Here is an 18,211-nt window from a genome sequence, read left to right on the forward strand (position 1 = left end):
GATCTTCCTCTAGTATTAAAAAGAGGGACGTGCTTCATCGTTTGCCGATGATTCCACAATATATTTGGCAGAAGCAACAATCAGTGATTTAAATAGAACAAACAAATAAACAAACCTAAAGCCTAAAGTCCATGCCTTTGGCTCTATGGGGCCCTAGCGCCAAGCTTTAGAATATACTAGAAGTTCAGGCTCCAAATCACTTCTAAAAACTCATCTGGCTTTGAAATTATATTTTTTTCATGTTTCATGTATTTTGGTACTGTTTGTACATTGTTGAATAATAATAATGATGTTGAATAATAATATTTTTAAAATTATACATATTCTATGCTACTTTTTTCTCTTAGACAGTATAACAAATGTTTCACTCTCACTTGTTTGAACTCAAATCAAATTTATTAAAGGCTATACATTACAAAATACATTTTCTGATTATTGAATTATTATTATTATTATTATTATTATTATTATTATTATTATTATTATTATTATTATTACATGTTCTTGGGAGGGGGTGGCACTGCATCTGTGGCTTATTGCTTTCAATTGATAATAAGTTTTTGCATGTCCTGCAAAATTCATAGTTTCTCTGTGACATTGACAAACCAGTGGTCTCTCTCTGCTCTATATCTCTTGGTACACACACACACACACACACACACACACACACACACACACACACACACACACACACACACACACACACACACACATTACTGTGCATAACTATTCCTACATTCTATTAGAGCATTCTATGACCTCACAGTGTAAGTGTTCTATCCTTCACAGTGACACAGAAGACATTCACAGTTCAGTTCATTTCAGACCTATTCTCCACAGTGAACACCAGTGAGTTATTTATCTGCACGAAACTACAAACAGTTAACTGAAAGAGCAAAACACACCACTCAAAGTGAGGAAAACTGCAAGAAAGAAAAGTCATTAAGAGGAGGAGGAAAGAAAGACAAAGACAAAAAGTACACTCAGTTCTACTGAAGATTTCTGAAGACAGACTGGTAAGTAAGTTAGTAAACGTTTAGATATTCATTTGCACGATTTGAAAATGTAAAATAAGGTGATGAAGAGGTTTTTAACTAAGAAAATTCTGTGAAGCAGCAGCAGAGAGTGAATTTTCTCAGTGGGAGCTGGAGGACAGGGAGTTTCTGTTCATCCTGCTTTACAAAGAGACAAGATGAAAAATGTTCAGCCATAATACCTGAACAAACTACATCACAGATAAATTAATCCAAAAGAACAACAGTAAAGCTACATATTTAATTGCATAATTACCTAAAAAATCTTCAAATCAGTATCAATAAAAATGCTTTTTGGTGATAAGTTTTTTATGCCCAGCTTCATAATGTTGTGCCAATGCTGGTGCCTCGATGAAAGCATTAATATTACACAATTATGTACATACAGTCCAGACAGTAAGTGTTTGGATAGTTGCCCATTTTTGTTCTACAAGCCCTGTGCTTCAGCACATTCAATTTGAAATAAAGTAATGGATACTACATTAAAGTGCCAAGTCTCAGCTTTAATTTGAGTAAGTTTACATCAATATAGAAAGAGCTGACAAATTATCATGCAGTATGCATTCTTTGCAGTACTATAGAACATATTACAATAGACAACAATGCACTGTAAAATGTAACTTAGTAGTTTCAGCATAAAATTTAAGACTAAAAGGCTGCCTCATTTTTTTTTAAGGTTAAGTCAACAATTACAAAAGTTACCAAAAAAAAAAAAAAAAAACACCAAAAGTTATCTTGACTAAAAATTGCATGTTGTATAAACCCATCTTAGTTTAGTGGATTTAGATCTGTAAATTTATTGGACTGCTTAGATAGTTGAAATTGTATCTAATTGAAATCAGAGTAAATTTGGTTTTCATTTACATTTTCATAATTTGAAGAGATTTTTCATTGTAGTTGGCATTGTTTTTATTGTTATGAAGAAATTTAAAATTATACCTCTTTTGAAGGAAAGGGTTTGAATACATCTTCCACCACTGCTTGTAGTTCAAAGTTTGTGTTTTTCCACTAGATTCCTGATTCAAATATAAAGGACAAAGAAGCAGAGAACATGGATGTTGAAAATCTTGATGATCTGATGAATTGTGACGACATTTGGGAGGACGAAGAGTTCACCCTCCCTCGTCCCCCGTCAGCCATCAGTGAGGAGAGTGCAACATCAAACGCCTCCTCATGGTGTTCACTCAGTGGGGAGAGCATATCAACATATACCACTTGGGGTTCCCGCACTGACTCTGAAATCTCAGAAGTGATCACACCATCTTATGAAGATGAGGAAGATGAGACTGAGATAGAGTCAAGCTCCAGACTGTCCATCAGGTCAGAAGAGAGCACAAGGCCTGTCTCCAGCGCTGTCTCAAGTCGCCAGGCCAGAGACTCTCATTATGAGGTTCTGAGGGCTTTGCCTTCAGGACCTGCAGGACATGATGGATATCCTGTATTCACACAGGACGACAAAAAAGCAGCAGCAGCAAACTTGCAACTAGCTGGAGAGGTCATTGATCAGGTCAACTCTGTCCTATCCATGACCATACAACCCTCTATGGATGGAGGATCCTTCAGCGTCACTACTGCTGACAGCTGCCAGGTGTCAGACGACAAAACAGCCAAGAAGGCTTTGGAGGGAGCCATGGTAACCATGAAATCTTTCATCACAGGACGAGGCACTACAGTGAAGAGAAGGATTCAGACACAGAATGGTTTCCATTCTCACAATAAAGAGGAGGCACTGGCAAGACAATTTAACCACAAGATGAAGAGGTCACTATGGCGGAAGAAGAGGATTCACCCAGCTCCAGAGGAACATTTGGTTAAGGCAGGCATGTCAGGCAGCACTGACTTGACATCTAGAGGCATAGGAGGATGGTTGTCCGCTCCGCTAGAGTTGGTGGACTATGTGGAGGACGAGGACGTGGCACCAGAAGACATTGTTTCATCTCTGTCTTCTACTAGCTTTATTAAACCAGATCATCAGGTGGTTGAAATTACGACTGATGAGTCCACAGATGAGACGAGAACTTCTTCTCAGTCCAGTGACTTTGGCGATGAAGATGAGGAAGAGGAAACCTTTAGCCAGATCTCTGTGGACCAGTCTCAGCCTGCGTCCAAGTGTCTGAGCAACAACCAAGATTATGTGGCGGAGACCAAGGCTAGTAAGAGCAAAGGGCTCTTCAGCCTCTTCCGCAGCATCTTCTCAAAGGTGAGGATGCATTTACATGAAAGTTCTAATGAGTGACACTTTAAAAGTACACCAGAATAGACCAGATCCAACCAGATAACATTTTACACTTCTTCATGAGTTTTGAAGCCATGAAACCTCTTCTGGACCAAACAGCAAGCCTATACTGGAAAAAAATTACCTGATTGTCATCTTTTTGTTGAACTGTAGGCATTTATTTGTACTTCTGTACTGACCTGGTTTGTTCTTTTTATTTCTTCCCCAAAAGAAGAAGAAGATAAAGAACGAGGAGCAGAACAAGAAGGCTTCTACTGAGAAACAAACTAAACAGCGTCCTGTGTTGATGCGGCTGTTGCACTCCAGTTCAACAAGCAGCCATTGCCTTACAGATTAAAGACCAGAATCAGGATCAGCTGGCCTGATCAACCTCCTCCCTCCCCTTCTATTTTACTTTTACTTTACTCTTTCTGTCTACTTCTCCCTTTTTTCTCTCCCCTTTCCCCCCTTTCACCCTCCTTCTCTCCCCTTCTATTTTACTTTTACTTTACTCTTTCTGTCTACTTCTCCCTTTTTTCTCTCCCCTTCCCCCGCCTTTCACCCTCCTTCTTTCCCCTTCTATTTTACTTTTACTTTACTCTTTCTGTCTACTTCTCCCTTTTTTCTCTCCCCTTTCCCCCCTTGTCACCCTCCTTCTCTCCCCTTCTATTTTACTTTTACTTTACTCTTTCTGTCTACTTCTCCCTTTTTTCTCTCCCCTTTCCCCCCTTGTCACCCTCCTTCTCTCCCCTTCTATTTTACTTTTACTTTACTCTTTCTGTCTACTTCTCCCTTTTTTCTCTCCCCTTTCCCCCCCTTTCACCCCCCTTCTCTCCCCTTCTATTTTACTTTTACTTTACTCTTTCTACTTCTCCCTTTTTTCTCTCCCCTTTCCCCCCCTTTCACCCTCCTTCTCTCCCCCACCCCCCACCCCCTTCCCCTCTTTCCCTCCCCCCTTCCCCTCTCCTTATTTTTCTCCCCCACCCCCAACCCCTCCCTTACTTTCTCTCCCCCACCCCCTATCCCCTCCCCCTTTCTCTCTCCCCCATCCCCTATCCTCTCCCTCTCTTTCTCTCCCCCTGACCATTCAGGGCATTACAGTTGCTGGCACTGTAACCTACTGCAATATTATTTTATTTGGATATTAACTGTGTTGTGTTTTTTTTGTGTGTGTTTCATCTGCTTTTCTAAATGAGTACTTGAATATTGATGGTTCTAATAGTTTGTTTGACACTTACATGATAAGGATGAAAAGGAACATGACTTTTATGTTTTTAAAAAACCAGTCTGAAGTTCCTAGATTCCTATAATACAAATGGAGTGCATCATGCAGACAGAAGAAGTGGTACAGTAAAGGAGTAAGCCATTTACTTGTATTTTATTAGTTTAATCAGTGAATCCACTTTGAATGATAAAGCACACTCATACCATCAGAACGATACAACTCTGAGCAGATGCTTAAAAAATGTTACTATTCCCTAAAGTATTTCATTACATAAACACCATCAAAACCACAAATACACAGGGCTGGGCAGATCTTAAAATCTCTCTGATAAAAGGCCCACAACACTCAGAACAATAAAAAACAGCAAGCTTGACTAATTAAAAATGACTTCCTAGTTTGCCTTCTAGTAAGATGAACAGAAAATGTAGAAATGTTGTGAAACTGTACATTGTCATATCATGACAAGTTGAAGTGCATCAATTCTGATTCCTCTAGTGTTAAAGTGTTAAGTCCTGCTAGCATCCCCTACAGAGTTCATTACAGCCATAATATGAAACTCAAGCTCCACTTTCTGCTTGATTTGTAAACTGTAATACAGCCAAAAGCTTCAGAACAAGCCAGCCGGTAAATTAATCTTGTGTTGAGACTCTTTTGTCAACTGCTGTTTCCAAATCTGATTTAGCTATTCTTAGAGCCTTAGTGGAGCTAGTTAAGCTTGTCCTGAGGGTGCCACTAGCAGAAAGGTCATGGGGTCATTAAAATCTAAAGGGTTCATCTTCTGGTGAGCAGGAATATTCACAGTGTCGTATCAAATGATTGGATAAACATTATTTTTGACATGAATTATATTTTGTTAACTGTACATGCACCTTTGTGGAAACTGTCCGCTGACAGAGTATTTATAAAGTTGTGTTAAGTACGTCCATGTGTGTTGGTAGGTTCGTGTGTCAAGTCTTGTTCCTTAGATAATATTCAACCAGTTATCAAAGTTACAGGCTCGGCTTCTATTCTCTGTTCCAATCTTCCATAATTATTCATATTATTCAGTTATTCATAATAAGTTATAACAATCAGATTAATCTTTTTTATTTTTCATCTAGGAATTGAAAGGGGTTAAGGTAGTATGAGAAGTTGACTCATAATTAACACTGGACTATTCAAAATTTGAGTTATATTGCAGAAACATCTTAAAATGGATATCTTGACAGTTTAGTACGGTTTTCATCCTCATACACGACGAATGTCTCAACAATTTGTACTGACATTATTAACGCACTTGATGCTAAAGGGTAATGGTGGTTACAAGCAGATAGATTGTGTCTAGCAACACATAGTTATAATGACAACAAGAAGTAATGTTAACAAGTCTGAACCATCTGAAGTATCAATGCAGATTTCTCTATTTTGTATTATTGAGATCATTACAGCACATAAGTTTCACAAGGTCATAATATCCATTTCTTAAAGTCAGAGATCCTCTTAACTATTTTCCAGTTATATTTCACATCCATGTCTGTTTGATTTACTGCCATTTTTTGTTTGTTTGTTTTTTTTTAACCATGCCATGAATGTCCATAAGATCTTTATTTTTGCTTCATGTTCTAACAGGCTACTGTAATTTGGTGTAAAATGTGAGAATTGAGTAACTTTCACCTCATAAACTCAACACAAACGCACAACCTCCACTGATGAAATGTTTTTTTTTTCTCTCTCTCTCTTAAAAAGTTAGACGGTTACTTTAAATTTACCTTACACACTGATGTCATGGGCATTGGCAGTATTGCCAGGATTTTTTTTTTCCAGTCATGCATTAATTCTCAGATAGGTTTGAATGAGATTCTAACCACCTGCATTGAAGTGCCTGCACAACATTTGATATCTGTTCATAATTGCTCCATGCTCCTTGATGTAGAGCTCACAAAATGCTGCAGGCAGAGCTGAAGAAAAACATAGAAGCACTGCTATTATACAAATTGCTGTCAGTGTGTATTGTACGAAATCAAGTAAGTGTGTAGTATCCAACGTGCAGCTTTTGCCCTGATAAACTGTGCAGCTTCAACTTTGCCTTCAACATTTGTATAATGTTGAAGGCAAAGGTTTTCTACTCATAACTTTTAAAATAGTTTTATCTTAAAGAAACTATTTAGAGACAGTTTTTTTTAAAAACTCCATTAATCGTTCATCCAGTTGTTGTAACTGACTGTAATCACCCAGTGAGAGTTTTTACTGTATCAAATAAGAAATTGTTGCTTGGTTTGCTCATGTTATTGTTGCTGTGTCCACATTTCCTCCATATTTCTCCATAAGTGTGCTAAGTACTTTGTGTCTGTGTTTCTAAAATTTATTTTTGTTACACAGTAGAATTGCCTTATGTTTGTATGCAGAGAGCAGCATGTTTGTACTGCTGAATAATACTTTCGTGCTGATTAAAGTGCAGAATAAAAACGTTTACACATGCACCTTTGTCTGCTGATTTTATTGTTTTATGAGACAGAAGAAAGCATTCAGAGCAGAAGTTTTTTTTTCTCTGCTGTTGAATAATCACTGTTATTTGTTAATTGATGTAATCCAGTACAAATCTTATATGACACATATTTAGACTCATAAATGTAATTAAACAGTATAAAGACAGGAAATGTGTCTGTTAAGTTATAGGGAGTTTTTTTGTGCTCCTATTTACTAAATTGGTATCCCAGTTATAAATGAGATGTAAAGATAAGCAGAGAAATTTTAAACGGATTTTTAAATCAAATCAAAGCAGGTTTTAAATGAAACAATAAATTAAAGTTAAACAAGTCCTAAGAGGAAAAAAAGAAATCCGACCTGACCTGAACGCCGCACCGTCGCTTTTCTTTCGTCATCTTCGTGTGACTGTTTACAGACAGCAGGGCATGTTGCTTTAGTGTGAGCTGGGTCTTGTGCAGTTTTCTTGTAACTTTTGTGAAAATGACCATGGACATGACTTTCCTCGGGACCGGCTCGGCCTACCCGTCTCCTCACCGCGGCGCCTCGGCTCTGGTGCTGCGGACAGAGGGGGAGTGCTGGCTGTTTGACTGCGGAGAGGGAACCCAGACCCAGCTGATGAGGAGCCAGCTCAGAGCCGGTGAGCCACTCATTGTTGCTCCTCGTAAATCCTGTTGAAGACGTTCAACTAGTGTATAAGAAACTAAAACCATGTCCTTAAAGTTACTGCAATCGAGCCAGCCTCCACTTCGAAAAACATGGTCGAACTAGCCCCCACGTTGTTTTGCCGTACGTGTATATAATAGGCATTACGGTAAGAGTATGTCAATGATGAATTAATAAATAAAGAATTAAATAAAAATACACAAATAACTGAATGATTAAAAACGAATAAATATTAATTAATAAATAAGATGAATAACAATAGAAAATAATTACCTCCTGCTTGATAATAAAGAATGAATTTCCAAGGATATGAATATGAATTCAAACAGTACACCACCTCACACTGTCATTGAGAAACTTCCTGTTTCCACAGACCAATCCGATGACAGCTGACCACGAGAGTCTTTCAGACAATATCAGGACAGTCTGATGTTGAATCTCAAGATTAAAGTACTCTGAAATGTCATATATGAACTGTGTGTCCTCCGAATTCAGATTAGAATTAAACATTCTCACATTCTCATTGGGGGCTGAGCCCCCCAAAAGTCAAATCCTAGACTTGCACCCGTTACCAACCTGTTGTAACCTGATACAACAATACTGAAGACAGACTTGAAAGGATGTCGAAGAAAGAGAGAGGGTGAGCACACTTTTGACAATTTATAAGGTCCTTGATCTAAGACACCTCTGGAATTTTTTGTTAACATTACAAATGCAGGCAAGGACATTATGTTTGCTGGTTGTGTCATTATCAGGAGATCCAGCCTAAGACAGCTCATTGTTTCAGTTATTTGGAATATAAATTGATGGCTCTGGTTGACCTTAATATGTAGATATGAAGCCTACATACAGATAAGCCCAATACACACAAAATATGTCAAATTATGTCCCTTCTTTAAATCTGTCAAAGTAGTTACAGTAATGACTTTGTCTGGGATACTAGTGTAACAGCTCTGGAATCTATTTGAGCAGGATATATAACAGGAAAATGTATCCTGTCATGCTAATATAACGTGAATGAGTCTGTTTCCACATGCAAATAAAGTCTGTGGAAACAGGAAGTTTCCTTTTAATTCTAATCTGAATTCAGAGGACGCACAGCTCATATATGACATTTCAGAGGGCTTTAATCCTGAGATTCAACATCTGACTGTCCTGATATTGTCTGAGTGACTCTATGAGGTGGTCTGCCATCATTCTGAAGTGAGATTGATCTGTGGAAATTAATTCTTTGTCATTAAGTTTGACTAATTATTTACACAATTGAAATAAAATGAAATTTTTATTTATTTATATATTCATTCATTATTGACTGACTGGCACGCCCTTACCATAATGCTTAGTATATACAAGTACCACAAAACAATATGGGGGCTAGTTTGACCTTGTTTGTAGAAGTGGAGGCTGACTTGACTGCATTTTAAAGTTCCTTAAAACAAATCTTGAATAAACTTTTACTTATTGGTGCAGCCAGACACTTACTTTTTCCATCCTGTCTGAAAAACCTCTTACGACTGCCCAGTTAAGTTACTCTTGTCTGTCCAAAAGTAGAGTACAAAAGTTCATCAAAAATTGAAAGTAGACTTGATCATTTTAGAAGGCACTTAAAATATGTTTAAGTACAAGAAAAAGACACAAAACCACAATAATGTTAGGTCCTTATTATAGCTGCAATGACTATCAATTAGTTGCCAACTCGCCAACTATTCTGATAATTGATTAGGCTAATTGTTTTGAGTCATTTTTAAGAAGAAAATCTCCAAATTCTCTGATCCAGCTTCTCAAATGTGAATATTTTCTGGTTTCTTTAGTGCTCTATGATAATAAATTGAATATCTTTGGGTTGTGGACAAAACAGTGATCGACATTTTTCATCATTTTCTGAAATTTTATGGACCAAACAACTAATCAATTAATCCAGCAAAATAATCAACAGATTAATCAATAATGGAAAATAATCAATAGTTTCAGCCCTAGTCCTTTTCACCTCTAACCTGCCAATGAAATAGCCTGAAATAGCAGCTAATATCATGTGAATAAAGTCTCTGACCAGCATGTCGTATTCTAGCTGTATCACAGTCTCACAGTGTATGAAACAAACTATAAAACATGTAGAGTGACTATTCCATTACTAACGTGTCATGTTTTCCACTCAGGTCGAATCACCAAGGTTTTTATCTCCCATTTGCATGGAGATCACCTTTTTGGTCTGCCTGGCCTCCTCTGTACTGTGAGCCTCAACTCCAACCCCGACCCCCAGCAGAACCTGAACTGTGTGGACATCTATGGGCCCCGGGGCCTCAGGCACTCAGGGTGACTCTGGGCCTCACAGGGTCACAGCTGCTCTTCCCTTATGCTGGTAGGTTGCTACTGTGTGTCTGAAACCTCCCACAAAGGTAATCAGTTGTTCAGACGGTGACTGTGTGAATATTACAGTTCACCCAGATATAGATTTGTGTAAATTCAACAAACTCTAGTTATATTGTGTCACTGTTATTGTACTTCATTCTAATCTACTCCTCTCTGATCTCATCCACACTGTGTATGTTGCTGTAGTACACGAGCTGGAGCCCACATCTGACCAGAGTCCAGAAGAGGGGCAGCTCAGTCTGGAGGTGTGTGATGGTTTTGGTTATTTCTATGTAAAGAATAATCACACCTTACCTATCAGTACAGTGCTAAACACTACAGTATTTATTTGTCATGCAATAGGCTGTTTTCAAATATCAAATCTGTGTCCGGTTTCCATTTTTTTTATCTACGATATGAAAAAGCTGATTCTCTATGGTCTATATGGCCTGTAGTTTTGATCTATATGGCAGATTTCACACTTACAACCTTTAATAAAATATTTGCATATCTTGTCACTAGTGGCATATCACAGACTTTCCCTTCTGTTCAGAAAATGTTAACGCTGTATTTTATTTACATCAATTTTGCCATGTTGTTTTGTGTTTGTTTGTTTCTATGTCCAAAATGTCAGCTGTTGTTTGTTGTTTTTACTGAAACATGTTTTCTCTCTCTCTCTCTCTCTCTCTTTCTTCAGATGACAGCAGAGTGTGGTCCTCTGCACCCACAGGAGCAGCCAGGAAGGACAATCACCCTGGATGTCTCCAGTGACTGTTACACCCTCTTTGAAGACAAGAAGTTTGTGGTTAAGGCCTTCAGGTTGTTCCACCGCATCCCCTCTTTTGGTTTTTGCATTCAGGAGCATGATCGACCTGGAAGACTTAAGACTGAACTACTGAAAGAACTCGGTAAATGTGCTTTATGTCTCTTTTATATCTCTTGTTTCTTTATGTGGACAGTTGTTGTTGTTAACATACAAATGTGAAGAGAGACCAAAAAAGTATACCTGTTAATACCAGTTGCATATTGTAGGTGGTTCTTTAAGTGTCCCATGTCCAGTGATATTATTGGACATGTGAATATAAAATATTCTGTTAAGAAAACAAGTGAAATGCAGTTTATAGTGTGAGAAGCAGGTCAATAATTATTGATAAAATTATAGGCTGAAAGTTTTACGATTAAAAACACACTTTTCCTGCAGGTAAAAGTAGGGAAAGACACATTTTGAATAGTTTTGGTATTTATTGTATAGTAGTACCAAGTATTATTGCACGGACATTTTTGCATTTACTTACTTGCTGTTCTATTCTAATTTTATTGGGAAATTATTTGTAGGACGTGTGTTTGTTGGCCAGAATGCGGTACTAACATGCCCAAATCTATGAGTCTGATTTAGACAGAGGTCACCCAGTACTGTGGCAGGAAAAAGGTGTCCTCCAACCTGTGGATTACTCTGATTCATCTCATTGTTTTATTCCTCAGGTGTGAAACCAGGTCCGCTCTACGGACGACTGAAAGCGGGGGAGTCGGTGACTTTGGAGAACGGACATGTGGTGTCGTCTTGCGATGTGCTGGAAGAAGCCATTCCAGGGAGGAAAGTCTGCATTTTAGGGGACTGCAGCTCAGTGCTCGGGGAGGGACCGCCCGGGTTTTGCAACGGGGCGGACATTCTGGTTCACGAGGCCACCCTGGGGAACGAGCACAGAGAAAAAGCAGTGGACCACGGACACAGCACACCTGAGATGGCAGCGGCGGTGGCTCGGGCCTGCTGTGCACGGAGGCTGGTGCTGTACCATTTCAGTCAGAGGTACAAACCCTGCTCCCTGCAGAAGGAAGGAGACGAGGACGATATCTCAGAGCTCAAGAGACAGGCTGAAGAAGCTCTACAGGACAGTGATGTAGAAGTGATTCTGGCTGAGGACTTTCTGACTCTACCTATTCCTCTCAGAAGACCGAGGTAATGAAAAACTGATTTAGCCTAGTTTTTATATTGCTGGTAATAGATCTGATTAAAACACAACAGCTGTTTGTTTGTCAATTAAATTGTAAACTACTTTTGGCAGTTGTTAACTTGTTAGCCATTACAAACATATCTGTTTTACCATCTTGTGATTTGGAAAGTACGTATACTGCTAATTTTAGCTTTTCTCCCTTTTTTTAAGATGCATTTTATCCAGTTGAACATCTGTTGTCACTGAATTAGTCGAACATTACAAGTGTATTGCCAAAAGATTAAGATGAGGATTCACTTTTCTGGAGCTTTTGATCACATCATACTGTCTTCATCAGCAGATGTACTGTAAAGCTCAACTTTTAAGCTAACATGGATGAGAACTCCTAAAAGTGCTCAGAAAAAAATGGAAAGTTTGAACATCTACACTTCCATGGTGACTGAGAAAACGGTCAAAAGCTCCAGAAAGAGCAAGTGCGCTTTGAGCCGAGATTATTTTGTCAAATGCTGTTTTCAGTGGTCTAGAATGAACAGTCAAGCTGAACGTCAAATGAAGGAGGCTTGAATAATCATCCCACAATGCAGTAATTGGTGATTCTCCAAATGAGGCCCCAAAACAGAATTTGGACCAAATTTTTAGTCTTATTAATTCAAAAGAAATTTCAGTCTTTATGATGGTTTCTTCCACTTTATGTCAATCATTTACTAAATACTACAAACAAAAATGAATATGAATGAATTAGAAGATTTTAAAGAAGATTTTTGCTGTGTGATGACGAGTAAAGAACATGCGATCATCTCCGAACCTTTTCCAGAGCTTTATTTCTGGATCTGTACACAAGGTATTAAAGTACAACAGAAAATACAAAATAATGTTTAACAAAAGGAAAAAAAAAACAACTCAATGTTTATGTACAATTCTTATAAACAATAAAGATAGCTTCTTGAACATTTCTCATAGTGAAGTTTTTGATTGTCTATATTTCTGGATATACATTTTTAAGTTTTGTAGGTTTTTTTATTCACAAAGGTGTTTTTGTTTTCATCAAAGAACTCGTTATCTTTTTCAAAACCACAACTGCTATACTTTTTTTCTTCTCCTTTTTAAACTTCAAAACACAATACAAAATATAAAATAAATTTGTTTAGTGCTTGCTTGCACACACAAGTCTCATACCAGAGATATCAATAAAATATCACATTTTCGAGAGTTCACAGGGTGGTGAAAAACCTACTTCTACTACTTAATGGCCTTTACATTCTGACAGTTTTTCTGAGTCTTTGTACAAACCACAGGTGAAATAAATATCACTGCACTGCTAAAGCTAGAAGAGCTTGGAGGACCTACTGCATTATGCACATTGCATTAAAAGAGAAACTAGCTCTCCACATACTTAGAGCAGCAGCCATCCCTTTACCATCAAGACCTCATCTTTACCTCATCTTCAGGAACACGTGATGACTGAGGGGGAAAAAAAACGACATTAAAAAAAACGAGGAAAAACAAATAAAATAATCAATTTCCATGATGTTACTTGGTATTCCTTTTCCATGACTGCAGAATTCATTCCCATTACTGACCTGTGAGATCGCTGGCAGTGATGGAGTTAAGCAGGCTGAGCTGTTGGTCTGTGGTGGTCTCCAGCCATCCTCCTCCACCTGCTCCTGAGCACACAGAGGAAGAACTGTCCACTGCCAGTCCCTCTGCTTCATCCACCAGCCTGTCCATCAGGTCACTGCATACAATGAAACGTGTTTCATTGTAAAAGGGGTTTGTTTTTCCAAATTATGTGCACTTTCACCATTTTAACCAGAGTTCATTGTGTTAAAACAAAAGCACAGGAATGCAAACAGATTCACTGCATCTTCTGCCACTTACGTTACACCAGGATAGCTGCTGTACTTTTTCTTCCCGAACCGATTCTGCTGCACGAAGAAGTCAAAGCGCTCCGACTTTTTCCACATGTAGTAAAAAGCCACACATTCTGCTACAGTTCGCGTTGTGACCTGAGGAAAAGGAATTATTCAAAAAGGGGTGAGAAACTTTCAGAGCTTTCTATGTGTACAGTATGTTCTCATACCATGAAGTAAGACTCACTTTGTGTTTCTGTATGAGGTGAAAGTTCTTGTCATACATCTGTAGTGCGTGTTCAAAGTTCTTGCATTCCTCCTCGGACCACTGGGGCGATTTTTCTGAAATGAAACCAATTTAGAAATATAGTATTGGTGCGAAATCAAGTGATCCAGATGTTAAAAAAGGGTAGCTTCATATAGTAAACTGAGAACACAGGACCGGAACAAATGAAGACAACAGCTGGATCCAAGATCTTTTCTGTAGGCACATTGAGTGCACAAAGCACACAGTTACAGATATACACAACATATGGCTTTGTCTTTACTGTTTGCTCCTGTACAGAATGATTTTTAATTGCCATGTGACATAAAATTCACTATGAGCATCATTGCAGCTCACTGCATACTAACCAGCGAGTTTGTGCTTCCCTTTCACGCTACATCAAGAACTAGAGATTCACTGATAGTATGGCAGTAAAAAGTAAAATGCTGAGCAGAATACAGTTTTCTGTCAATGGTGAGCCAGGGGGAAGGAAGCTCTTCTCACATCAAAATGAAACAAAGAATGAGTGATGTGAGAGAATGTGCTCAGACTCTTTCACAAATTACTGTAGGATTGTTAAAAGGGGGATGATTCAAGCTTTAAATGGGAGGGGGGGAGGGGGGGGTATTAAATTTTGATGTAAAAACTCTACAGTGCTGATATTACAGTTTAGTCTGCCATCACATTAGAAAGGACAAATTATGCATCAGACTTAGGGAGGCATATTTATGTGGTCCAATTTAGAAATAGAGTGGATTCCACGTTACACTACAGTACAAAATGGGATTGATGTCACATAAACGTCACATTTAACTTTTGTTCTGAACTTAAATATTTCTTTCTAAATGTATTTTAGAGTGTATTGCATTTTATTCTCTTTTTTAGGTTGCCTCTTCAACATCTGGCCAGGAAAATTGGTCTTCTAGGCCAACAACTGGCTCATTTACATTTACTTGTTTTCCCCCCCTGTTGATTAATGAGCATCGTCCCTGTCCCCTCCGTTCTCCTTAAGATGCTTTTAAAATTAAAAATATACATAATAATACAATTTTTCAAATTCATGATCCAATAGAAAGAAAACCCCCATAAACTTCGCCTTGCATCTACCTTGATGTGCCTACTCTGTTGACTGTCAAACTAACTGCTAACTAAGCAGATTGTTATACCTGGCTAGAAGTTTTTTATAATTATTTTTGGATAATGTGGTTGGGATGACAAATCTACCCTACACCTATTATACCACCAGAGAATCTTGTTTGGCGATTTATGCTGTCATGCTGTCATTTTCTCTGTCAAAACAACAAGTTAAGTTTGACAGAATGCCCACAGTGTATTCACTGCTATCCAAAGTACCAATGACATTTGCCTCATGTCAGGAATGATGCGTTTCCTACTGCAGGCATTTATAAGTTGTTTCCTTTGCTTACCTTTTGAGACACTCACACACACACACACACACACACACACACACACACACACACACACACACACACACACACACACACACACACACACACATTACTGTGCATAACTATTCCTACATTCTATTAGAGCATTCTATGACCTCACAGTGTAAGTGTTCTATCCTTCACAGTGACACAGAAGACATTCACAGTTCAGTTCATTTCAGACCTATTCTCCACAGTGAACACCAGTGAGTTATTTATCTGCACGAAACTACAAACAGTTAACTGAAAGAGCAAAACACACCACTCAAAGTGAGGAAAACTGCAAGAAAGAAAAGTCATTAAGAGGAGGAGGAAAGAAAGACAAAGACAAAAAGTACACTCAGTTCTACTGAAGATTTCTGAAGACAGACTGGTAAGTAAGTTAGTAAACGTTTAGATATTCATTTGCACGATTTGAAAATGTAAAATAAGGTGATGAAGAGGTTTTTAACTAAGAAAATTCTGTGAAGCAGCAGCAGAGAGTGAATTTTCTCAGTGGGAGCTGGAGGACAGGGAGTTTCTGTTCATCCTGCTTTACAAAGAGACAAGATGAAAAATGTTCAGCCATAATACCTGAACAAACTACATCACAGATAAATTAATCCAAAAGAACAACAGTAAAGCTACATATTTAATTGCATAATTACCTAAAAAATCTTCAAATCAGTATCAATAAAAATGCTTTTTGGTGATAAGTTTTTTATGCCCAGCTTCATAATGTTGTGCCAATGCTGGTGCCTCGATGAAAGCATTAATATTACACAATTATGTACATACAGTCCAGACAGTAAGTGTTTGGATAGTTGCCCATTTTTGTTCTACAAGCCCTGTGCTTCAGCACATTCAATTTGAAATAAAGTAATGGATACTACATTAAAGTGCCAAGTCTATGCTTTAATTTGAGTAAGTTTACATCAATATAGAAAGAGCTGACAAATTATCATACAGTATGCATTCTTTGCAGTACTATAGAACATATTACAATAGACAACAATGCACTGTAAAATGTAACTTAGTAGTTTCAGCATAAAATTTAAGACTAAAAGGCTGCCTCATTTTTTTTTTAGGTTAAGTCAACAATTACAAAAGTTACCAAAAAAAAAAAAAAAAACACCAAAAGTTATCTTGACTAAAAATTGCATGTTGTATAAACCCATCTTAGTTTAGTGGATTTAGATCTGTTAATTTATTGGACTGCTTAGATAGTTGAAATTGTATCTAATTGAAATCAGAGTAAATTTGGTTTTCATTTACATTTTCATAATTTGAAGAGATTTTTCATTGTAGTTGGCATTGTTTTTATTGTTATGAAGAAATTTAAAATTATACCTCTTTTGAAGGAAAGGGTTTGAATACATCTTCCACCACTGCTTGTAGTTCAAAGTTTGTGTTTCTCCACTAGATTCCTGATTCAAATATAAAGGACAAAGAAGCAGAGAACATGGATGTTGAAAATCTTGATGATCTGATGAATTGTGACGACATTTGGGAGGACGAAGAGTTCACCCTCCCTCGTCCCCTGTCAGCCATCAGTGAGGAGAGTGCAACATCAAACGCCTCCTCATGGTGTTCACTCAGTGGGGAGAGCATATCAACATATACCACTTGGGGTTCCCGCACTGACTCTGAAATCTCAGAAGTGATCACACCATCTTATGAAGATGAGGAAGATGAGACTGAGATAGAGTCAAGCTCCAGACTGTCCATCAGGTCAGAAGAGAGCACAAGGCCTGTCTCCAGCGCTGTCTCAAGTCGCCAGGCCAGAGACTCTCATTATGAGGTTCTGAGGGCTTTGCCTTCAGGACCTGCAGGACATGATGGATATCCTGTATTCACACAGGACGACAAAAAAGCAGCAGCAGCAAACTTGCAACTAGCTGGAGAGGTCATTGATCAGGTCAACTCTGTCCTATCCATGACCATACAACCCTCTATGGATGGAGGATCCTTCAGCGTCACTACTGCTGACAGCTGCCAGGTGTCAGACGACAAAACAGCCAAGAAGGCTTTGGAGGGAGCCATGGTAACCATGAAATCTTTCATCACAGGACGAGGCACTACAGTGAAGAGAAGGATTCAGACACAGAATGGTTTCCATTCTCACAATAAAGAGGAGGCACTGGCAAGACAATTTAACCACAAGATGAAGAGGTCACTATGGCGGAAGAAGAGGATTCACCCAGCTCCAGAGGAACATTTGGTTAAGGCAGGCATGTCAGGCAGCACTGACTTGACATCTAGAGGCATAGGAGGATGGTTGTCCGCTCCGCTAGAGTTGGTGGACTATGTGGAGGACGAGGACGTGGCACCAGAAGACATTGTTTCATCTCTGTCTTCTACTAGCTTTATTAAACCAGATCATCAGGTGGTTGAAATTACGACTGATGAGTCCACAGATGAGACGAGAACTTCTTCTCAGTCCAGTGACTTTGGCGATGAAGATGAGGAAGAGGAAACCTTTAGCCAGATCTCTGTGGACCAGTCTCAGCCTGCGTCCAAGTGTCTGAGCAACAACCAAGATTATGTGGCGGAGACCAAGGCTAGTAAGAGCAAAGGGCTCTTCAACCTCTTCCGCAGCATCTTCTCAAAGGTGAGGATGCATTTACATGAAAGTTCTAATGAGTGACACTTTAAAAGTACACCAGAATAGACCAGATCCAACCAGATAACATTTTACACTTCTTCATGAGTTTTGAAGCCATGAAACTTCTTCTGGACCAAACAGCAAGCCTATACTGGAAAAA

At 38.5% G+C, this 18,211-nt stretch overlaps 3 protein-coding genes and 1 pseudogene across 3 annotated transcripts; 3 read left to right on the plus strand and 1 right to left on the minus strand.

The window, feature by feature from the left end:
- Window positions 1-803: 803 nt before the first annotated feature.
- Window positions 804-4,080, plus strand: LOC137172288 (uncharacterized). The gene is made up of 3 exons (XM_067576624.1): window positions 804-1,016; window positions 2,047-3,234; window positions 3,482-4,080. Exons 2-3 carry the CDS (start codon window positions 2,086-2,088, stop codon window positions 3,605-3,607), a joined length of 1,275 nt encoding a protein of 424 aa, XP_067432725.1. The 5' UTR covers window positions 804-1,016; window positions 2,047-2,085; the 3' UTR covers window positions 3,608-4,080.
- Window positions 4,081-7,309: 3,229 nt separating this feature from the next.
- LOC137198484 (zinc phosphodiesterase ELAC protein 1-like) lies at window positions 7,310-12,854 on the plus strand (annotated as a pseudogene).
- A 607-nt stretch (window positions 12,855-13,461) lies between these two features.
- Window positions 13,462-14,892, minus strand: LOC137172295 (mesoderm induction early response protein 3-like). The gene is made up of 3 exons (XM_067576637.1): window positions 14,002-14,892; window positions 13,783-13,910; window positions 13,462-13,639 (listed from the first exon to the last, which is right to left on the minus strand). The coding sequence occupies exons 1-3, from the start codon at window positions 14,038-14,040 to the stop codon at window positions 13,477-13,479; spliced, it is 330 nt and encodes a 109-aa protein (XP_067432738.1). The 5' UTR covers window positions 14,041-14,892; the 3' UTR covers window positions 13,462-13,476.
- A 739-nt stretch (window positions 14,893-15,631) lies between these two features.
- Window positions 15,632-18,093, plus strand: LOC137171613 (uncharacterized). The gene is made up of 2 exons (XM_067575640.1): window positions 15,632-15,840; window positions 16,870-18,093. Exon 2 carries the CDS (start codon window positions 16,909-16,911, stop codon window positions 18,091-18,093), a length of 1,185 nt encoding a protein of 394 aa, XP_067431741.1. The 5' UTR covers window positions 15,632-15,840; window positions 16,870-16,908.
- The last annotated feature ends 118 nt before the right edge of the window (window positions 18,094-18,211 follow it).

The sequence above is a fragment of the Thunnus thynnus genome, chromosome 2 (assembly GCF_963924715.1).
Source record: "Thunnus thynnus chromosome 2, fThuThy2.1, whole genome shotgun sequence".
NCBI lineage: Eukaryota > Metazoa > Chordata > Actinopteri > Scombriformes > Scombridae > Thunnus > Thunnus thynnus.